Raw genomic sequence first — 23,575 nt, 5'->3', positions numbered from 1 at the left:
ACAGTACGCAACTCCACTCCGCATTAGTCCGTTTCTCGGCTCCGCTGCCTCGCTCCGCTCTGGTGGACTGGCAGCCTAAAACTAAATATTTTTGTAACCGTCAACCATTAACCCTACAAGGCACCCAGTTCCATTAGTGGAACACCGACTTTAATCTTTCCTATAGCTATAAAACTATTAAAAGTGACATCTCTTGCCATCGGTCTTAGGTCTAGAATCTTTGGCTTTGTGACTGACAGCCAAAGAAATAAGAGAAGAGAAGACATTTTGAAGAAAACGTCTTTACGCCTATAGAACCAGCAATGAGATACTACAAGAAACAAAAAAGGTATATTCAATTGGATTGCCTCAAATAATCAAAACATATAACCAGCGAGGAGAAGGTCCACACCACCCATATGGGTGGTGGATTTCTTCCTAGGGAAACATAAAATAAAAATTAGGACCAGAAAATGCTACTTGAGGCTATTCTATCATCTTCTTGATGTAACACATCAATTCTTGGTTATTGTACAAAAGAGTCGGAGAGCAGCAGCATACGCTGGCTCTAATGAAACAGAAGTACTTAAAAATTTAACGTAGGGAAAAGTTTATGCTTGTTTGGGCTATCGATAAACAAAGAGAGGTAGACCAAGTTTATCTGATGAAATTGAAAAAAAATGCAGTAGCCAAATACAAACGGAAACGAACCAAATTAAATTGGAAACGACTCCAAAACAATTCAATTGTACTACTAATAACAAAAAGTATAGTTAAGGCTCAGCGTACCCTATGTGGAACTCAAATTAAAAACTTGATTATTCCGTAAATATGGTTTTATTTTTATAAGTTTTCCCTATCTTCTGATCACTTATTACAACATATAAATTTCTGTCGCGCACTATTGAAAATATTGAGCCTTGTAGGGTTAAAAGATTTGTTATTACACAATTTTTGCTAGTTTTAGTCATAAGTTCCATAACTTGCTTACTAATCGGGTTTTGTAAGGTACTGTGACATTTATATGAAAAGGTTTTTTCTTTATCGTCGCACTGATGAACTAGTAGCTTAGATAAGGCAGATAAAGATGAATAACAATTAACACTACTAGTTTTTCAACACAACATAGGTTCCATTTAGCAGTCTTGTTCTGGGGCAAAAACATTCCAAGTGGTTTTATTAAGAAATGTCTTTATGTGTAAGAATAATAATAATAAAAGAGTTAAGTTTTGTTAGAATCTGTATTATTTTATTCACTTTTTACTCTTAGGTTCCTTAGCAGCAGTTGGTGCCTTAGTAACATCATCAGGGTTTTCTGCAGCATCCTTCAATCTCTTTGCTCGAATTCCAACCAGCTTGGCTATAGAACGGGCCTGCAATAGAAATCATTTTAAGGAACTGCTATAACACTTGTATAGTATGAACCATCAATCATAATACTATTTTGAGTTTATTTTAAGGGAAAGATTCCATTATTATTATATTCCATTATGCCAAGTAACGAAAATCAGCAACTTGTGTGAGAAATCTGCTGCCACATTTTAAAATGAGGTTTATTTATAATATACAAATAAAATTCATATTTAAAAGCTAGTATGTAATTTAACTTATTACTCCTGATCCTACTACTGTTTATAGATTAACATGTTTAGATTTCAGTTTCAACAGACCAAAAATAGGTTTCATTTATAATTAACTGGATTCTGATTTCATATATATATGAATATATCTGATATCTGCCTGGCAGAAAATATCCTTTTCTATAAACTAGCATTACACATAATAAAATTATACATACTCCTCTCAAGTATTGGTAAGCCTTGAAGTCTTTCTCTTCTTCTGTGATAGCTCTAGCCACTGACTTGGGAGCAGATTGTTGTACTGGCATAAGAGGGCCACGCAGTTGCTTAGCTAATTTACGTTCTTCTTCATTTGCTTCACCCTTAAGAACCTGAAACCAAAAATAAAAGTACATTTTATTAGCATTTGTAGTTGTAATACTGGCACAAAGGGTAAGTGTAGAACATATAAATATTTATTTAGTCACATATAAACAGAAACAACTTTTCAAAAATAAAATATTTGAAGCAATTTTTTTAATTATAAAGTAAAATTTTAACTGTTTAAATCTTCCAGCATACCTTCTTGCCCTTAGGGAACAAAATGAGGCGAGCACGGTACTCTTTCAACCTCTGTACATTGATCTGTAATGATTCAACAGACTTGTTACGACGACGTGGATCCACAGCAATACCAATTGTTCTGGCAAAAGCTGGATTCAATCCAGATGCCTAAAACAAAAACAAAAATGATAACTACTTAAAATAAAAACCTTTAAAACCCCTATTTTTAAACGATATATGTATAGATATGTATTTTTAAATTATGTTTCACTTAAATAGACAAACCTTTTACCAAAACAGAAGTGGATTTCTTATAAGATAACCTTTAAAAAGTTATAAATAATAAATTAATTGATGACATAAACTAAGTATTAATAATTATAGTGATTAGTTGTGGCTGTCGTTTTCCAACTTTTTTAATAACAATATTTTTTTCTATATGTTACTTAATGATGAATCCCCCATTATGGTATAATTACTTAAGACTAAAGATACAAGAAAATAAATACTAACTCTAATTTCTCTGAGGGTAAATCCTCGGCCAGCACGAACTTTAGTGTGATAACGAACTGTAGGGCATCTGACAACCGGTCTGAGAGGACCAGCAGCGGGACGTGGGGCAATGGCTTTAGCCTTCTTGATACGATTTTGCTTTCTACGGTGTCTTCTGGCTGGTTGGTTAAACCAAGTTTTTACGAATCTTTGCCAATCCTTATGGAAATGGCCATTAGGCACCATATTATTTCCCTTCCCCATTTTTGGTTAGTTTTCTCACTTTACCTAAAAGCAAATTTAAAAAAATAAACTTAATTATTGTAACTTAACACATTTAAGTGATTCAAAATATACAAAACACCTCAAATAATAAAAGGATAGCAAAAATAATGAAAGATAAATATTTCACTAACCACTGTGAGAAAAACGTCAACTGAAAAGACAAAATAATCAAGAATATTGACCAGGGTTGCCACCTCTAGAACTTTTTCATCGTACACAGTACAGAATACACGTCTGATAATCTCGTACTAGGTTTTTCTAATGGGATGATGACATTAAACATGTTAGGAAAGGAAGAAATATAGTAAATGTACAACAAAAATTTATAGTCCGAATCCATGAATAAAGCAAAAAAAACATGAGGGGCACTAAATATGCACTAACAACTAAACTTAGATTTTTTATAGTCTACAATCGATTTGAAGAGCATTTCATTTATAAAATATTTTTTTGACATACGAGAGCCAAAGGAAGTCTCGATTTCAAATCTGACGTAAGTTTCAGAATCGAGACAAAGCGCCTTGTATTGGATTTGGTGTACGGGAGACAGACTTAGCGCTGTCTCGTTGCTGAATCTTTCCCTTATTGCCCATCCACACTCTAGCTCACTTTGTTGTAAACTACTGCACTGTAAGGACGCGCTGGTTTTCTTATCATTAACAGGAAAAGCTTAAATTAAATTATATTCATACTGGCATAATATGATATTTGGGGTGGGAAGTTGGGGATGGTGTTGGTGGGAATCGCTGAAGAAGTGAGGTCAGCAATTCCTAGAAAAAGCCAAAAAACCATCTGCTGTGTTATCATCACATCGATGTCGAACCACCTATGATATCACCACGAAGTACCGAGATCAGTCAGGGGTCTTAAGACTGGTAAAGCACCAGGTCTTGACTTAATAGCTGCAGAAATATTAAAAGCGGATTTGGCTACCAGCATCGACACGCTGACACCTTTGATTGGCAAAAACTGGACCAGTCAGAAGCTTCCGGAGGACTTGATCAGGTGCCTTCTTATAACTGTGCCCAAAACAGGTGATCTAAGCCATTGCAGCCATTGGAGAGGTATCAACTTGCTCTTGGCCCCTTCCGAGGTGTTCTGCAGAATTATCTTGCACAGGTTGTCTGCAGCCGTCGAGCTTAACCTTCGCATAGAACAAGCTGGCTTCCGGCCTAATCGCTCGTGTACCGACCAAATTAATACTCTTCGTATCACTCTCGAACAGGCATCAGAATGGCTGAGGGAGATTTATCTTACCTTTGTTGACTTTCGATGGCTGAGATGGAGCAGCATATGGTCACGACTATCTAACATTGGTGTCCCGCCAAAGATAATTAACCTAGTAAAGGCCAGCCTCGTCTCAGACGATATTCAAGTGCCTCGCCACTACTTTCTCAGGTTGTTACCGACGGGATTATGCATCGCACACATCAGAACAAGCGCCGCGGAAGTAGGGACAGCACCCCATTGCGGATAAGTGTAGAGGACGTAGAAAGCGTTCAAAAATTTGTTTACCTCGGAAGCGTCGTGTCTGAAACTGAAGGTACAGAAGAGGACATCACTTCACGCATTGCCAAGGTCCGAGCAACATTTTCACAACTTCGACCTGTATGGCAAAAATATTCGGATCGGTTAAAATATTCGGATCCAACGTCAAATCTGTGCTACTCTATGGGTGTGAAACGTGGAAGGTCACCAAAGACATCTCGCACCGACTCCAAATCTTCGTCAACCGCTGTCTTCACCGTATTCTGGGTATTTACTGGCCTGAAAAGATCTCTAACGAGCAACTTTATGAGCGCTGCCGAGAAACCCCAATCAGCCAGCAGATCCAGCGGCGCAAATGGAATTGCATAGGCCACGCACTTCAAAGGGATCTCAATCAAATTCCCAAGCAGGCGCTTGATTGGAATCCGCAAGGAAATCGGAAACGTGGCCGTCCTAAGCACACCTGGCACTGTACAGTTGCAGACGAGGCATAGAGAGCCGGAAAGACTTGGAGCGAGGTGAAACACGAGACTCAAGACCGAACGCGATGGAGACTCACTGTTGACGCCCTCTGCCCCATCTAGGGGTTACTTATAGGACATTCAGTCAATAATATGATATTTTGTATTTGTAGTTTAAACACAAGGCATTATAATATTGGCACATAAAGTAGCTAATGCAGACATTCCAATTAGGTCCATCTTGTAGTAGATGTAGCGAGCAACTAGAAAAAGCGAAGAGTGTGGATGGCCGCTACACGTGCAACCTCGACTCGCTAACATTCGCGGCGAGGGTCTCGTGAGAGTCTGGACTCTGGAGCCGCCTTTAGATTAAAGCTTACCAAAAGATTCTGTCGCAAGCATAGTATTATTATACTATATATAGTCACATAACAGAAGTAAATGTCAAATCTTTAAGTGCTGTGACTCTTGAGAGCATAACCAACGATCAATTTAGTGCTAATCTGTGCTCGTTGAGTAAATTATATTGCTCGGCAGTCGGCACTAACAATACTAAATTTATTACTTATTAATCTAACAAAGGGTGAAAATGGAAGATAATAAGCTGACTCAAGAAATTAATACCCAAATTCTTAATGATGAAAAAAATTCAAAGAAAAAAAATAAGAATAAGAAAAAGCGTAGCGGAGATGGAGACCATCGAGCACCGGCCGTGGAAGGTACGGTTGCGCTCCCTAATTCTACCGATTTGCAGCAAAATATTTATGTAAAAGATCTTAAAATGGCTATGGAAGTATTAAATTTGCAACAAAAACCTGCTAAAACAACTGAGGAAGCTTTACATAAATCATATCAGTTTTGGTCTACACAACCAGTTCCTAAAATGGATGAAAAAATTATCTCTAATGAACCTATTGAGGGTCCTAAATCTACTGAGGAAATAAGACAGGATCCTTACACACTGCCAGATGGATTTCAATGGGACACTTTAAATTTAAATGAACCCTTGGTGTTAAAAGAACTCTACACATTACTGAATGAAAATTATGTAGAAGACGATGATTGTATGTTCCGTTTTGATTACCAAACTGAGTTTTTAAAGTGGGCTTTACAGCCTCCTGGTTGGAAAATGGATTGGCATTGTGGTGTACGTGTTGTAAAATCAGGCCGCTTAGTTGGTTTTATTTCAGCAATTCCAGCTCAACTAAGAATTTATGATAAAGTCCAAACAGTTGTAGAAATAAACTTTCTGTGTGTTCATAAAAAGCTTCGTGCTAAAAGAGTAGCACCTGTGCTTATAAGGGAGATAACCCGCAGAGTTAATTTAGAAGGTATCTTTCAAGGCGTATACACAGCTGGAATTGTTTTACCAAAACCCATAGGAACATGCAGGTATTGGCATAGGTCCTTGAACCCAAAGAAGTTAATTGATATAAAATTTAGCCACCTTTCAAGAAATATGACTATGCAAAGAACCCTTAAACTTTTTAAATTACCAGATTTACCTAAGACACCAGGTTTTCGTAAAATGGAACCCAAAGACAGTGACAAAGTTGTGAAACTATTAAATGATTATTTGCAAAAATTTGACCTGGTGCCAATATTTACTGAAAATGATTTCAAGCATTGGTTTAATCCCATAGCTGGTATAGTAGATAGTTTTGTTGTGGAGGCACAAGATGGTTCAATTACTGATTTTGTTAGTTACTATACTCTCCCATCCACTGTGGTCTATCACCCGGTACACAAAACACTGAAAGCTGCATATTCATTTTACAATGTATCTACGGTGACGCCATGGATTGATTTAATGCTTGATGGTCTAATCACTGCCAAGAATTTAGGTTTTGATGTATTTAATGCATTGGACCTGATGGATAATAAGGAATTCTTGGAACCTCTGAAATTCGGTATTGGTGATGGAAATTTGCAATACTATTTGTATAACTGGAGATGCCCTAGTTTAGGACCTAATAAAATTGGTTTGGTCTTGCAATAACATATTTATTCATAACTTTATTTATAGTTAAATCATGTAGTTATTGCATTATTTTTCACTTTGTAGTGTTTTTATGTATTAAATATATAGCTTCAGTTTAAAAATGTCTTTTTTTATGTTGGTATGAATCTTTACACACTGTCGCTTGTCTTGCTGAAACTTGAAGCAGACTTCCTAAATGCTAATAGATTTTTCTTGTTTGTATGTTTTGTCAATTTCAACAAACTTAATAATGCTCAATTTTCTGCAATGGCAACCTATATGGATAAATTAATAGGTAATGTTAACGAATATTTTAAAAAATTAAGAGATGGTATATCAAAAAGTTGAACAATACTATCTTGTGCCAAACAATTAATTTCTTATACCAATTGCGCCATCTATGATTAGCATGAACTTGATACATATCGGCGACATCTTTTTAAAATTATTGTTAAACTCTCAAGGCCAACATTACTGCCTTCAATCTTCGTTAGTTACTTGGTTTCATCATTGGAATCGCCAATAAGATTTTACGATAGGTTTCCCTAACCCTTCAAATGAAACAGACGGAAAATTAGTATCTACTAAACCATTTTACAAATCACAACTAGAAATTAGGTCTATCTCGTCTTATATCTTTTTCTTACCAATAAAACATTATGACTATAGAATATTACTCATAATGTAGTACACATTATGAAATGAAAGACTAGATTTTTTTATTTTATAAATATAATATGTAACAAAGGAATACATATTGCCAGTTACATTGGCGACCATGTTTTCAATACAAGGTAGATAAATATCCAATGCATAACTGGCAGAAAAAATACATTGCAAGAACAAAAGCCAACTCCATATTAAGGATAAGGAAATTAAAGTGAACTTTAAAGACTTAACTTAAAATAAACTTCTTGGTCAAAGTAGAAAGTCGAAAGGTGCCCAGTTATATATAATAATATAGCCTATAATGACAATATATAAATGTTGACAGTTGCAATGTTTTTGTTTGTGGATGCACATCCTATTATGCTATAAATGTGTTTAGGAATAATGCTCTCCACATATTTTAATTTTTTTTTACAATTTTTATTTATTAGTTTTTTATGACCGGGACTCTTTACATTACGATGTAAAAAGCAAAAATAAAAGAAATTAGCAAAGAAAAATAAACGGCTCTGAAATGAGCAAAAAAATTATTCCTTCTTTGTGGCTTGCTGTTTAGCTTGGTGAGCTTGCAAAACAGCAACAGCCTCATCTACCTTAGCCTTTAGAGACTCCCCATGTTCTAACATGTGAAGAAGCTCAGAATTATCAATTTCCAACAGCATGCCAGTTATTTTTCCAGCCAAGTCTGGATGCATCCTTTGAATAAGTGGGAATAAGCGTTCTCCTAACATTTGTTTTTGTTCTTGTAAGGGGGCAGCAGCTAACATAGTTGCAGTTAAGGGTTCTTGACCTTGGATATGAACTGCAGGTTGTGGTGCTGGAAGATTACGAATGTTAGACGTATATTTGTAACCTGCTGGTCTCCCACTTGTCACAATAGGAGCACGGATAGATTGCGCAGCTGGTACACCTTGTTGGCCTGTTATAGGTCTAGCACCTAGTGATGTGCGCAGGGTAGCCTGAGTTGGTCCTCGAGGGGCCGGACGGAATGGTGCCTGCATATTGGGATAAGCAGAAGCAGCAGCCTGAGTGCTAGGTCTTACAGGAGGTTGAGTCCAGCGCGGCGAAGGTCTAATTTGGGTCATTTGGGCTGGACCATAGAACCTTTGTGCAGGAGGTATTGTTGGGACAAAGTAACCACCAGCACTACCAGGTTGGAACATTTGTCCCATCTGTTGCATTCTCATACTTGCCATCCGTTGCATATATTGTGAAGTCAAATGAGCCTTGCGATCTTCTTTTCTTTGAGCTAATGCCACGTAGAGGGGCTTAGTGCCAACAATACGCCCATTCATCTCTGTAACAGCTTTAGTAGCCTCTTCAGGTGATGAAAAGCATACAAACCCAAATCCTTTACTGCGCCCATCTTCAAGCATTACCTGTATAATTAATTACAATATTATTAAACATCAACATAAAATAATATAATTTACTGGTTGAAACAGAGGAGTAAAGATCTTTTATAGATTTAATGCATTGGCATTGTATTAGAACAGAAAATTACCTTAGCAGACGTTATAGTTCCAAATGGTGCAAATTCCTTACGTAGACGTTCATCATCAATAGTATCATCCAAGTTTTTGACATAAAGGTTTACACCTTGGTAGCGAGTTAAACGTTCAGACTTGAGTTGTTCAAATTTACGTTTGAGTTCTTTTTGACGCTCAGCTTTCTTTTGTGCCCGACCTACATATAATGGCTTGCCTTCAACAAGTTCTTTTCCATTAAGCTCCATGCAAGCTCTCTCAGCACAATCAGGATCTTCAAAAGCAACAAATCCAAAACCTCTAGAAGCTCCATCGTCTTTGTACATCACTTTATGGCTTGTGATGCGTCCATATTTTTCAAACATATCCTTAAGCATTTCATCAGAGTAGTCTTCTCCAAAATTCTTAACATACACATTTGTAAAGAGCTTGGCTTTCTCTCCCAATTCCTTTTCACGTTCCTTACGAGGAATGAATCTACCAACGTAAACTTTCTTGCCATTGAGCAGCATACCATTTACTTTGTCAATTGATTTATTAGCTGCTTCTTCTGTTTCAAAATGTACAAATCCATATCCCTTAGAACCTCCATTTTCATCTTGAGCTACCTTGCAACTTAATATATTACCAAAGGCAGAAAAGGTATCATACATAGCTTTATTATCTATAGATTTATCAAGATTTTTAATGAACACATTTCCTACTCCCGATTTACGTAGAGAGGGATCACGCTGCGACCACATTATCCTTATTGGTCTACCTTTTATCATGTCAAAATTCATAGAATCCAAGGCCCTCTCAGCTATAACAAAAGAAAAGAGTATTAATATTTTTAGTTGAAACTTGCTATAGGCAAGTAACCTATTGAAGCGTACATCAGTGATACATAGTATTACACAAACAAAATTACCTAACTATTTCGAATACCAAATTTTTGCCTAAAAATATAAACCATTACTAACTTGTTAATAATAGTAATTAGTTAAGAACCGGTACTAGTAAATAAAAAGAAACTTAATAAGCTATGATGAAGCAAAGATGTAAAATAACCAAAAAACAGTATTTACTTACCATCTGCGGGTTGTTGGAAATTCACATATGCGTACCCCAAAGATCTACGAGTTATCATGTCACGACATACTCGAATAGAGAGTACAGGACCCGCTGTAGAAAACTTTTCAAACAACATGGCCTCTGTAATATCAGAGTGCAAATCCCCGACATAGAGAGATGCCATCGGGTAATTTGGTGGCCCGGGATTCATTTTAATTCTTTTATTGGAATCGTAAAAAATATAGCATTAATAAGTCTCTGGTGTTTAAGCAACTTCACTTTCTCTTGACGCTTATCTATCGCATTCCTTAGACCACGTTGCACGCTTACGCACACTAACTTATAATTGAACGATTCCCGTTTATTTTATATAATTTTTCTATTTTTTTGGGTTTTTGTAATTTTGTGTTTTTTTTTATATTTTAGAACAATGTTTCACGAAATTGTGAAGATTGTGTGACCTATTTTGAGGATCCACACAACCTCACGTGAACACACCTTGCTCACCAAAGGAAAGGTGACGTTTTGCCTTTGGGCAAAATCCAATATGGCGAACAACCAAAAAACAAGGGAAGCGAACACGTTCGAATACGTTTAGAAATTGTAGTTTAGTTTATGTTTTATGGAAAACAACTTTTTATTTTATATTTTCAAATATAATTGTTTTTAACGACATTTATGCTATGATCAAGTTCAATGTGTAATTTATTCAAAAGGCCAAAAATTTGCCTCATCCTTCAAATCTAAAGGATGTTTAGCTTCTTAGTTAAGTATATTTTCAATTACATTTACAATTATAGCGAAAAGGAATAAAAATAAATAGAAAAAAAATTGCTCTAGAAAAAATGATAATCCTAAATATACTTTTTTCTACTTATGTTTATGAGCATAGAGCTTAAATATGGAGAAACTTAGATAAGAAAAATTTAAAGCCTGTTTTTTTTGGAGTTTATAAAGCTAAGTCTAGTATCTAGACCTGGCTTTAGGCCAAAATTTTAAGCCTATATATATATATGGGGCCACAGAAACTTAGCAAGACATACCACAGGCTATTAGATAAAGTGATGTAGCACTACTAGATTATTATTAATCTGTGGATATCAACGTCAATGACAGATCTTTAATATAAATTACGAAAGTCGACAACCGATTTTTTTATATTATCTCGAAAATCAAGATTGAAGTCTTGATTACATCGATGATTGGAGTTTTAGTGTCTACACTTTTATTGTCTTTACGGTGATCTTGATATATGATAGGCAGGTATACTGGAAGTAAGTTCAATATATTTATTTCTATGAGACTTGGTTTACTGAACGGCATGAATGTTTCGATTGTTCGCTAAATATTTTTATTTTTCAATCAGCAGGTGTAATATTGTAAAATTATTGCTTATTTCTTTCTCTTTGTTAAATTGACCATTATTAAAACAACATAAGCCATATCTTTATTTTACATATGTATGATTAATATTTCTGAATAGTTATTATATGGAAATTAAAGCATACCCACAATATTATTTAAAGATAGAAGTTCCCAGGCCTGCGATAATCTAATACTGTTACAAGAACCTACTCGGTGAAAATTGAAAATTTTCCTCCAAAATAAATATTTGTTTTTATTTTTCTCTATATAAATAAAACAAACTTTCTAAGAAATGTTTAGAAAATTTTAACCAAACATTGCTTATTTTTAATAAAATATTGTATAAAAGCATAAATTATTATTTATTATTAGATTTTAGGTGTTCTAAATACATCTACATACTTACAATATTGCAGTTACTGATTTAATCCAATTGCTGGCTTAATTTTTGAATGACATCAAATCTTCAATCATACTATGTGTGCATGTTTTATTTAGACCACATAAAGTTACTATGTTCTTAGCTGTTTACATTGTTTTAATTCAACAGCAATTATTTATTTATCTTGTGTAGCAATTATGAGATCCCTACATATTTGTATAAATAAGTAAGTGTTTCCGACTTCCACACAAAATATAGAAAGTTTATTTAAAATGATTTCAGGCCTTGGCAATGGCTGACAAGGACCAAATTATTCAGGCCTTACGTGCAACTCTTATTTCAGTTAAGGGAGCATTGACTCTAAAAGAGTGTAACCGTAAGTTGTTGAACTTTATTGTTTGATGAATTTTATATATTCCTTATAGAATATATTCTATTTTTAGTTCTTATATTTTTTATTTGCCCAGGTGATTACAGAGAACTGCAAGGGGAGGCTATACCTTATAAACGATTAGGATATTCATCACTTGATAAATTATTCCAAGATGTCCCTGGTTTTAAATTAAAAGAAATAAATGGGGAGTGGTATGTTGATGCGATTGCAAGTCGAGAGACTCAACATATAGCAACAATGGTATCTCGGCAAAAATCTAATAAAAAGCCAGCAAAGTTGAACTCTCCAGTGAGTGATCTATGGTTTACTGAAGTTATACTATTTTGTTTATTAATTCTTTATTATATCTTAATATATATTTTTTAGGGTCGTTTTCCAAGAGCCAAACAAGGGTCATGGAGGAAGCCTACTTCATTATCAAGTTATGAATCAAACTGTAATAACATGTTGTACAGAGCTAAAACACCATATAATAATAACAATAACAGCTATAATGGCAAAGTAATTTTTTTTTATTATATGAATTATTAACACATGTAATATTGAAATAATCTTTAAACAGAAAAGTATTTTATAAAGGGCACAATATACATTAAAAGTTTTTTTTAATTTAGAATTTTAAATTTATGTAAAAATTATTTGCACCTGATTATTACATTTAATATATTTTTTTGTGCAAGCAAATTTACTTAAAAAATTAGTTTGAAAAAAATAGGAAAGTAGCTCTTAAGCATAATATTAATTTTAAAAAAACATTGTATCATTATTTTGTGTAATTACAGTTTAACAAATATAGTAAATCATTTGAAACGAAAACGAATACTCATCATAATTCCAAGCAGCCATTGATGAGAAATACGAGCGCAAATTATGACAAAAGTGCTGTAAATTCCAAGAGCAATATGCAAATAAAACCGGAAATCACTTATAGTGCAGAGGTAAAAATTTTTTTACAAAAGAGTTTTAATTATGATTTGAAGAAGCTGTGTGTTTACCTTACCTACCCTACCAGAAATGAAAATATTATGAAACTGATAAAAAGGCTGAAGTTGATGAACCCACTAAAAATGTAAATATTACTCCCCTTTTCAGACTAAGCATTCCACAAAAAATGAAAAAGAGACTGACTTTAGGAGTTCTAGTAAAACACCAGCATCAGAAAGACTAACAAATTTTATGGATAGACTGAATACAGTTGATCTGATTCCATTGCAACTGCCAGCTCATAAGGAACAATGTGATTCTACTAATTTTTTGGTAAATAAAGTACATGTATATTTCTAATTGTAAATAAAACATTACCAGTTACAATTATTTTTCTTTTAGGTAGAAAATGATACAGTATCACATGCAGTAGCATGTAGTTTAGAACCTCCTCCCGATTCAACATCAGCTATAGTACGACTGGAATGGATTTGTAAGGAGCTGGGTCTACCGCAACCAGTTTTTAAAGTTCAAAATCTGAGTAGTCTAAAAGAAGGCCCAGACTATGCTTGTAAGGTCCAGGTAAGAATTATTAAGGATGTGATAAATGCTAGTAGTTGAATTAAGCTATTTTTGGAAATATCTATATACTATTAACTAAAATTGTTGAACCTATGTATGTATATTTTTACCTATGTATGTTTTTTCTTTTTCACTTCTGTGGCAATTTGAAAACTAATTAAAGGTGTTGTATAAATATTACAGTAAATGTATGTATGAATAACATAATTAATTGTCTTTGGCAGGTTGGTTCGTATTTAGAATCATCATACCCGGAACCTTCGTCATCTGAGGATATATCAAAAGAACTTGCATCTGAGAAAATGCTTCACGCTATTCAGAGTTCTGACGCGGGAAGGCTTCCTACTTCTTCTAATAATAAAGCGGTGCTTGGTCTAACCGAAGTTGTGTTTGAACACGAAGCAGGTGTTTGGGCTAGCCATGTTCCGCATTTATACAGGTGAATATTGAGACTAATTATCGCTTGAGTCTCGTGATCTAATTCTCTATGTACTTTAAATTATTAGGTTAGAGTATTTATATGGCTATCAATTTATAAATATGTAGTAAGATTTAGGATTTTTTTCTTTATACACGTAATAAAGTATTATTTAGTTTTAATTACTGCATCACATGCTTACACAGTATATTATATTACGCTAATAGAATTTATTAATGTAATTATTTCTTTCAGAGAAAAGTATAAAGAAAACTTACCCAAAAATTGGCTGGAATTAGTAGAGAAATGTCCAAAGATCATAATGGAAAAAGTTTTAAATAGGCGTGTATTGATATTCCGTAATTCTGAGGTAAGTTTTTTGAAATACATAACTAGAATTATATTTCACATAACGCGGATTTTAAATAATTTTGTGCACAGATAAACGACAGCGTAACTGAATATATAGATAACGATTTGCCACCTTTACAATTTCCCAAAGAGGACTTTTGGAATGTTTTTATCACGGTCGCTAATTCCAGTATAGAAATTTGGCTTCGGATTATAGGACCAGAATATAGTGTGAGTATTTTAATAAATAATACTAGGTTTTGCCAAATTTGAATGTAACCCTTGAAAATGATTTTTTACAAATATTTCATATTATAGGATCAATTTGAAACACTTCTTGCGGACATGGCGAAGTATTACGAGTATACTGGAACAACTATAGAGAAATCTATGATTTTAATTAACGCTTGGTGAGTAGTACACTAAATCTGTTACAAACTCATTAATTTATGGATCCGACATCTGTAAAACAATAGTTAGAGAACCAGCGGACCCTAGTAAAAACTTTTATCATAGTTTTAAGAGCTGTTAAACCGTTTTCCTCTTATTTGTCAGTTTTAGTTTAGTTTTTACTATAAAGACTAAGTAGTAAACTATTTCTTATCGTAACATGTTTTAGATTTAGACGAGAGTCGATCAATCATATAAAGTAGTACGTACGTAACAGCCATTGGTTTCGCTATAATTTTGTGTTTCTGATTTAAAAGCTTTGTCAATGGGCTTAGTCTTAGAATGAAGCCTAAGATTGTTCGCGTTCTTTGTTTGCTAAAATAATAAATAATTAGGAAACCTCTTAAGTTTCGATTGGGATGACGAAGAAGGCTACTTGCTTATAAAAGAGCGAAACAGAAGAAAACTAATTGAATTTTAATGTATGCGGTAACTTGGAAGGTATGCCGTGAATTTAGAGGACGGTGGTTGGCAGCGCGCTAAAATCATGGAGATTCAAGACGATACAGCCACTGTGTTCCTTGGAGACCACGGGGATGATGATGTCGTCTATCTTAATCAAATAAAGGTCCTAGAGCCGCAATTCAGGCGACTACCTGCTCAAGTATGCATTGTTTTAAAGCTATATTTAATAATTGCTATAAATTGTGACGTATTGTTCTAATAAATGGAGGCTTCCATTAAGAGATGTATAAGATGAATTAATTGTTGATCTGATAACATGTTCTTGATATTTTTCTAATGAATTGCAATTACATATAATGGCCTGCTTACCTATCCTCTATTTTAAATCCTCATTACTTTATTTAATAAGTGATGTTAATCCATGAAGCCATTGATATTGTTCGATTTCTATAACAAGAATCATTCTATTGGAACTGAAAAGTAACTGACTATCATATAGCCATTTATATTATATATAAATTACTGAATTGCATTTATATATACATTACATAAGAATCTGAAGTATGTAGTTATACTATTCGTAAAGCAGTTACTTTTTTATTATTATTTACATAAAGTAAAGGAGATTCTCAATTTGGTTCCAATTATTGATATTTTTAATTCTTAATAATTAAAAATGTTTTGTTTACGTCGCCGGATTTTACATAATATATTTCATAACTGTGTAATGAAAAGGCGATTATGTATTTTTTGGCCCTTTAATTATATTCAATATATATATATGGTTTTTGTATCGTAACACTTGTTTCAGACAAATTTTCTTTATTATCAAAGAGATAATGTTTAAAAATTGTTGGAGACATAATTTAACTTTTTCACCTATTATTTTGTCTAAATTGCATTTTCCACTTTGAATATCATGTTTTTTCGGGCTTAAAAATTATTTAGAATGTTCTGTATATTCAGGCAATCCTATGCCGGTTGGATGGTGCCGAGGAGTTGTCAGCTAGTACTACAGGTGATGAGCTGGTCGTGCAACGGTTACCGGGAGAGGTTTTGGTGGCCGCTCCTGGCCCTCGCACTGACCCTAATGACCCAGCAGTGGCCGTGGTCCTATTTGACACCTCTACACAACTTGACCTTAACCTCAATAAGGAGATAGTGCACGACTTCTGTATTGCTGGCGGATTTACACTGACTAAGGTATTTTCAGAACTATTGTTTTAATGCAATTCTTACGTGTTATGGTGTGTGAAAACAATGTAAGGACTTTACAGTAAACCTTTACTTAATCTTTTTGCTAATATGGATTCTATTGAACACGAAATAAAGTTTTGTGCATTAAATGGACCGTATTAATCTGAAAATTTAAAGGGACTAATATTTGTTCGCAATCTGTGCACTTCGAAAGTACATGTTAGAATCAGTAGAATTTTGTTAATGTTCACTTTCACTTAAAATTTATATTTCCTATTGGTTTCGAGTGTCTACTCTACTATCAAAATATCCTTTGAGGTCCCGGTGCCAACATGCATAGTTAAAATAAGGATGGTTATAGGACTTGTGCGAGGTAGAAGTGGGGTGCGTGACTGATGATGGGCGCGTGTGGGTATCTCGCGTTGGTGGACCGGCCGTAGTTCGTAATGCCCTGGCATTACTAACGTCGGGGCCTTACCGCCGGCAATTGCCCGCAGCACCTCAAGCGCCCCCGACGCAACCCGGGACTCTATACATCGTGCGTACCTTCGCTGGCGACTGGTAACTATCTGTTGCAAAATAGCGTGAAGAGAGAGGAGAGTAATATGAAAAGGACAGTAGAAACATAGTTCTTGATTTTGCTTATAAGAAAATAATTTTGTTTTTTAGTCAGTCCATTCTGAAAGTGTCGTACGAAACATTTTGAAAATAATTTTGTTTTTAGTCAGTCCATTCTGAAAGTGTCGTACCAATCCGAAATCCACCTGAAGCCAAAAGCTTTTATTAATTAGTATCTTGTATTCAGAACTTATGCATCTATACAAGTATTTGAAAATCTAATGATGCTAGGCTAAAACTTCAATTCGTTTTTGAAATTTTATAGTAAGTAATGTTTACAGGGTTCGATGTACGATTATCAGCGGCCTAGACGGAGAAGGCACGGTTCGTACGCAATTAGTGGACAGCGGTCTCGTGATGCGTGCACCACTTTCATCGCTCGTGCCCTTGAAGTCATTCTCGTCGGCGCTTAACGTCTACCCTTATCAGGTCTGACTCCTTACATTTTATTTAATGAAAAGGATCTTTCTTAACCTGTTCTGTCTTATCTGATTACAAACAGTGTTTAGCGTTATCCATGGATTGTTTGTAAATTCAGATTATAAAGATTTATACCATCAAGATACTCTTAAAATTTTGGGATGCAATAGTAGGGAAATCTAAAAACCTACAACTCATATCAATATCTCAACAAAAACTTAAAAAGTGACCGTGGTATTTAAATTCAGTAAAGTTCAAATGAATATCACAGTTTAAAAAAAGGGGGGCTATTGCGAAGAACACAGCTTACCACTACGAGATACAAAAATGGCTCCGATCTGAAAACCTACTGAATCCTGAAAAAAGAACCTAATCCTGATTGTTAAAATAAGGATTGCCTATGTCTTTAAGTATTGGGATTACAGAAAAATCAACCGATTTCACGGAAAATCGAAGTTGCAAAAAATCTTTCCTAATTTTCTATTAGGTGTCCGACCATCCACCACGCTTCACGCTTTCACGGAGGTGGTGACCGTCACCAACGCTTGTATAAATAAAAAAAATGTTAACGATATTGACAGGCGCGTCAAGTGCGCTTGGGCGGGGCCGAACAAGCGGCGAGCGCAATGGTGGAGCGTCTTCGCGAGCTTCTAATCGATCAACCCGTGTTGTGTCGCGTCGCACCAGACAACACGAACGCGACACCCACCCACGTGGAACTCTTCGTACGAACCACGCCACAGCGACTACTGGTCTCCGTCAACCATTCTATCAGCACTGAGTATGTTCATCGGTAAGTTTTCCTCAATCAGAACAGTCAGAACAGCAGTTTAAAGGTCTCTATCAATATCCCATACATATATCCGTCATTGGTAATGTTTTTTTATGCCAAAGTAGGTAATCCGTCGGTGCTTGATTCCCTCACATGTTCAATATTGACTTAGCCAATGAGGCGATAAAGTTTTCATTGGTACCGTATGTTAATTCCCCATAGATATCAATTGTATGTTAATAACTAATGCATCTACAAAAATACTCCTTATTTAAAGAATTACTGCTAAACCACTTAAAACTGTGACTTAAGCAATTTCATTTGAATATTTGGATAAAATTGTACTTATCTACATACCAATAAAAACCTAAATCAATTAAGATTTAAAAAATTCTTATGCCACGTAATCTTTTTGTAATATAAATAAAGCCTAAGTTTTTCTTTTCATACATGTATTTTATTTATATATGATTGAATCTATAAAACATTATTTATAAAAAAAGAAATTGAATTGCATTCCGGTGACCGAATGTTTGACCTGTAATTGGAGCGCGACCGTGCGTCCGCTACTTTCACTTCAGTTACGTGTTCGGCATCATTAACATTCTTATCGTTAATTCTTAATTTAAATTTGTAATTTTAATGTGTTCTGCCAACATTCTGTGTTAAAACAGCTTAAATGACACCGCTAAATTTGAAATGAAAGGACGTTTAGAACCAAGTAGTAACAAAAACGACCAAAAAATATCGAATATTTAATATTAGTTCTTTTTATATAATGCATAATGTGTCATGACTTCTTACCATTATAGGGTTATAAATATCCATAATAGAGATAAACAAATACGTATAAAATTACAAATTTAAACGAGTTGTATGCAAAATATACCAATTGCTTTTTGAATAAATTTCTGACTAATTTAACGCTTCATAGTCATTTTCTATAGAAACCTGTTGAGATTGAACAAAAATCATATTTTTGGATCCTGTGGTCTCAATTATATATTTTTTGAAATTCGTAACAAATTGGAAGAAAGAAAGAATTGGAAAAGAGACTTTGATCATGGAGTATCCATACATTATTGATAATACTAACTAAATAACAATAAATTATCCTCGACGTCACAAATATACATGCTCTTTTCAGACTATGGATCATGTAATTTTAATTCACATTGATTTAAATACCCAAATATAGTAACGTGTCTAACAGTTCCAGTGGAAAATTGGTGGTAGGAGAGAAAGAAAAGGAGGCCACGAACCACGTAGAAGAGTTGAATAAGAAAAAAGAGCGTATATTCAGGCAAGGGCCAAAGAGTGTGGTCTCGACTGAAGATAAGACACGTCCCTTACCGCCGCCGGCGCTGCCTCCTGTTGGACAATGCTTCGATGTTCAAATTGCTATGGCAGCTAATCCATGGAACTTTGTTGTAAGTCTCAATATTGCATAATAAAAGAGTATAATCGAAATATCTATGTATACAATACCGTTTCCCTTATAATTTCAATTATATTTATCTCTATAATCAAAGTTTTTGACTAGGGAGCTAGCCTTAACTTTTGATAGTTTGGTAAAATATTAGTATCTAGTACGATTATTTAATCAATATAATGCTAGGTCTTACCAGCGTTGACAGTTTTTCATACATTTTTTAAGTTATACTTCTTTAGGCGCGTTATGAAAAATTGATGAGAGTGAAATTTTACGATGCGCGCGGCAGTGCCACAAAATTAACAGAATGAAGTTGCCCACGGAAGATGCTACGGCATTGGACATAATTTAAAAATAATAATAGAATTTATGTGAAAGAATAATAATAAATATTTATTTATTTAATTTTTCAAATGTAAATTGAACTTTACCAGTCTTTGATTATTTAATTGTAATTAATTATTTTCATTTTAATAATGCCAAAGAAGTATAACTTCTTACGCGCGTACATAAGTACACGCAGGGTGCGTTTTAGTTGTAAATAGACGAGGATGCTGATTCATTTTTCCATACAAAAATAATAATTTTATGTACGATTTGTTTCAACATATTGCTTGTGCTAACAATTTTAATTTAACGTTATTTTATTATTTGTAGGTGCAGCCAAATAGTTCTAGACATAGCCTCCAAACAATGATGGCTGACTTACAGAACGAATGTCCTAAAATACCTGAGGATGAAATACCAACTAACCCAACAAGCGGTGAACTTTACACTGGTTATTATGAAAAGGACTCTTCTTGGTATAGGTACACATTCTTACCTTCAATTTAAAGAGGAATAAATAATGAGCACAAGTTTGGTTCCTTATGAGCCATGTTCTTTTATAAATCTAAATACATTCCTATTTGTAGCTCATTGTGATATTTATAAATAGTGAAACATACAGACTCAAATGTGTTGCCCTTAAGGACTCTGAAAGTAATAAACATTTTTTGGCTTTACATTTTCACCCCTTAGTTCGGAATTGTTAAAAAGACCCTCAGGGCAATAATAGACGCAAGGGTCGCGGTCAAGCTCTGGTGCGCTATTGCCCTTATACATTGGAAATTTTATTCAATAAAATTTTTTTTGCAGAGTATTAATAGCGAGCAGCGTGATATCCGACCGCGTGTCCGTGTACTTTTGTGACTATGGCGATCTGGCGATGTGTCCCATTCGTGCTTTGCGTCCCGTGCCTGCCACCGTGCCACTTGCCAGGACATTACCGCCGCAGGCTATCAAAGCGCGCCTTTATGGTAATACAATGCCATTTATTATTAGATATATTATATTATCTTTGAAAGTAAAAATTAGAGCTAATGCTTGTCATGTAAAATTGGATAGTGTATATAGAAATCATCCTTCCCAGTATATGCGCTTCATTTCATAGGTATGTGTCATGTATGTGTCCACCAATTTCTTGGAAACTAAAAGTCGCCGAGATTTATTGATTTGAAACAATGATATTTCAATTTAGGAAACAGTCCAAAATTCATCAAAATTGGTTTTGTAGTACATTAACTATTAGGGGACATTTACCAAGGTAATGATACTACCTACAGACCTGTAAACATTAGAATTGCGACTGCATTTATTGAAAACTAATATTAAACCTGTAATTATAAATGGGCTCATCTGGTATAAAAATGTAAAGTAGAAATTGTACGATTTTAGAAGTAAAAGCGGGGTTTGTATGCGTAAAGATTTATTTAAAATAAGCTGCGGCTCATTATTAAAATGTGCTGGCAGTAAGTCAGCGCTTTCCATTTCTATATCGTCAAGTCTCTCTAGAAATTCAAGGTTTTCCTCTGTATTTTTTTAAAGGTAAAGCCCTCATGTAGTTACAGATTGTACGATTAGTCGTGACACATCAATGGTAGATCAGATCTGGACGTGTTTATTGCATTTAATTCAAGATAATTATAAAAAAAATACTTTTCGCAGCTTAACAATAATTTTAATATATAGTTAAGCACATTTCATGAACTTCCAATATCTTGGAAGTGGGGTTAACATTTGATTGATGAAAAATGTATTTTGTGTAGATTTTAATATGACATTAATAATAATATTGTTTCCTTTGAGTGTTGAGTATAGTAAAATTACTTTATTCCATTTTATGTACGCCATTATACGGTATGACTTTCGTAATTCGAATTTCATGTATCTGTAAATACAGATTATTATTTAATAATTATATTCATTACAGACGTATGGCCGCTTCACCAAGACTGGAGTGTAGAAGACTGTATTAGATTCCAAGAGTTATGTGTTGAGCAGCAATTTGTAGGTATTTGTAAGGAAGTCGGCAAAGACCCACTCAACCCCAGTGAGCCTTTATTGACCTTAGACCTAATAGACACTTCCACTGATGAAGACGTTTATTTAAACAAACAACTTGTAGCTGAAGAAAGAGCACGGTTGGGTTCTGCTTCTACATCTGAAGTATAATAAGTTATAGCAGTCATATTCTGCAATGTTATCTTGTTGGCGCTCATAAAACAAAATTACGACCGATTCCCTAGTTCCAGAAAGCTAATTAGATAATTGTCTGCAAATCGTTGATTCATATGAGACAGAAATTTAAAGCAATACAAAATGTACTAGTTTTATTCATTGGTAAACAAAATTTGTGAGATTCATATTGGATTTCTTAACTGGAACTTTTGTAACTGGGTTTTATTATATTTTATCAAAATATAGAGATTGTATAAGAAACTCTTTTGTGTATGCTCTGTTCCATTAAAGGCTTTGCTTTTAGTGCTAGATAAAACCATTTATTTTGAAAGTGTTAATCCAATGCATATTAAAATAATATAATTTGCACCTTATATCTCAATAGTTAACTGGAAATTAATAAGAATTAAAGTTATTCTTAGAAACATATCGAACATTGTTTTCTTCTTTTGAGAAAGCACACAAAATTTGTTGATTTTATAACATCTCCAAAATAAATAGAACATGGTATGGTTCTATGACAAAAAAAAAATATATATGGGCGTTTTGTTATCAAAAAGTATTAAATTATCATTTTATTAAGGTGAACTGAGATATCGCCTAGTTGCTTGTTTATTTTAATTTTAAGTTTTCGTAATTGTTGTATGGATTAAGTATATTCCACTTTGTTAAGTAGTAATTGACAAAAATTCCATTCTTAGTTTCATTAGCTTAATATTGAGGTATTTTGACTTGAAAGGGTGATATAAAGGAATGGTAATACTCATGTCTAATCGCTAGATTTTTGTATACAAGTGTACACTCCTGTTTTAGTAAATTAAAAATGTGAATTAAGAATCAATTATTTCGCAAAACATACCTATTCAAATATTACATAAGTGGACTGTTAATATTGGCATGGCAACATAACATATACATAAATATGGATGGATATTTCCAGAAAATATCCATCCATATTTATTTCATAATCGTCAAAGGGACTCCTAAATATTTGTGAATTAACCTTTGAGTGTAAATGATTTCAATACATATATACATACCCTGTTTAACTAAACTGTATCCTGACTTTTAAATAAAGATTCTAAAATATAATCCTTATTTATTTTGGGTTTTTAATTATGGAAATGGTGGTACCAGGGAGCAGTGTGGCTAAATGCTTGCATTCTAGCCCTGAGGTTTTTACTTTGTGCTTTCAGTAAGATTGACTTCTGTATATCAAAAATATATTGGATTTGAATACAGGCGTCATTCTTAGCTCTTAGTCACTACTGAATGTTTCCTTAAAAAGGAAAATGAAATAGATACTGAAATCTAGACCAAGGGTATAGGTTATGTTTACTGATCTCTT

At 34.1% G+C, this 23,575-nt stretch overlaps 3 protein-coding genes across 3 annotated transcripts; 1 reads left to right on the top strand and 2 right to left on the bottom strand.

Moving 5' to 3' along the window:
* Positions 1–1,206: 1,206 nt before the first annotated feature.
* Positions 1,207–3,162, bottom strand: LOC125052186 (60S ribosomal protein L13). The gene is made up of 5 exons (XM_047652882.1): positions 3,011–3,162; positions 2,616–2,882; positions 2,121–2,270; positions 1,778–1,930; positions 1,207–1,352 (listed from the first exon to the last, which is right to left on the bottom strand). The coding sequence occupies exons 2-5, from the start codon at positions 2,856–2,858 to the stop codon at positions 1,233–1,235; spliced, it is 666 nt and encodes a 221-aa protein (XP_047508838.1). The 5' UTR covers positions 2,859–2,882; positions 3,011–3,162; the 3' UTR covers positions 1,207–1,232.
* Positions 3,163–7,895: 4,733 nt separating this feature from the next.
* Positions 7,896–10,552, bottom strand: LOC125052091 (polyadenylate-binding protein 1-A). Its single transcript, XM_047652758.1, has 3 exons — positions 10,037–10,552; positions 8,983–9,767; positions 7,896–8,857 (listed from the first exon to the last, which is right to left on the bottom strand). The coding sequence occupies exons 1-3, from the start codon at positions 10,227–10,229 to the stop codon at positions 8,006–8,008; spliced, it is 1,830 nt and encodes a 609-aa protein (XP_047508714.1). The 5' UTR covers positions 10,230–10,552; the 3' UTR covers positions 7,896–8,005.
* Positions 10,553–11,130: 578 nt separating this feature from the next.
* LOC125063621 (tudor domain-containing protein 7B) lies at positions 11,131–23,319 on the top strand. The gene is made up of 20 exons (XM_047670161.1): positions 11,131–11,292; positions 12,048–12,141; positions 12,233–12,447; positions 12,526–12,660; positions 12,942–13,097; positions 13,252–13,416; positions 13,486–13,665; positions 13,890–14,104; positions 14,339–14,453; positions 14,525–14,665; positions 14,753–14,844; positions 15,326–15,488; positions 16,256–16,492; positions 16,848–17,047; positions 17,386–17,533; positions 18,106–18,317; positions 19,510–19,726; positions 20,386–20,537; positions 20,866–21,026; positions 21,980–23,319. The coding sequence occupies exons 2-20, from the start codon at positions 12,057–12,059 to the stop codon at positions 22,219–22,221; spliced, it is 3,231 nt and encodes a 1,076-aa protein (XP_047526117.1). The 5' UTR covers positions 11,131–11,292; positions 12,048–12,056; the 3' UTR covers positions 22,222–23,319.
* The last annotated feature ends 256 nt before the right edge of the window (positions 23,320–23,575 follow it).

This window comes from Pieris napi, chromosome 1 (genome assembly GCF_905475465.1).
Source record: "Pieris napi chromosome 1, ilPieNapi1.2, whole genome shotgun sequence".
Taxonomy (NCBI): domain Eukaryota; kingdom Metazoa; phylum Arthropoda; class Insecta; order Lepidoptera; family Pieridae; genus Pieris; species Pieris napi.
This window is presented reverse-complemented; position numbering and strand designations above follow the sequence as displayed.

Coding starts and splice junctions, on each gene's coding strand:
- LOC125052186 (XM_047652882.1), bottom strand. CDS start 2,858: ATGGGGAAGGGAAATAATATGGTGCCTAATGGCCATTTCCATAAGGAT. Junction 1,931..2,120: donor TGTTCCCTAAGGGCAAGAAG/GTATGCTGGAAG, acceptor TTTTGGTTTCAG/GTTCTTAAGGGTGAAGCAAA. Junction 1,353..1,777: donor CTTACCAATACTTGAGAGGA/GTATGTATAATT, acceptor TTTCTATTGCAG/GCCCGTTCTATAGCCAAGCT.
- LOC125052091 (XM_047652758.1), bottom strand. CDS start 10,229: ATGAATCCCGGGCCACCAAATTACCCGATGGCATCTCTCTATGTCGGG. Junction 9,768..10,036: donor TTTCCAACAACCCGCAGATG/GTAAGTAAATAC, acceptor CTTTTGTTATAG/CTGAGAGGGCCTTGGATTCT. Junction 8,858..8,982: donor GAACTATAACGTCTGCTAAG/GTAATTTTCTGT, acceptor TTAATTATACAG/GTAATGCTTGAAGATGGGCG.
- LOC125063621 (XM_047670161.1), top strand. CDS start 12,057: ATGGCTGACAAGGACCAAATTATTCAGGCCTTACGTGCAACTCTTATT. Junction 14,666..14,752: donor TTATAGGACCAGAATATAGT/GTGAGTATTTTA, acceptor TTCATATTATAG/GATCAATTTGAAACACTTCT. Junction 18,318..19,509: donor AGCACTGAGTATGTTCATCG/GTAAGTTTTCCT, acceptor CGTGTCTAACAG/TTCCAGTGGAAAATTGGTGG.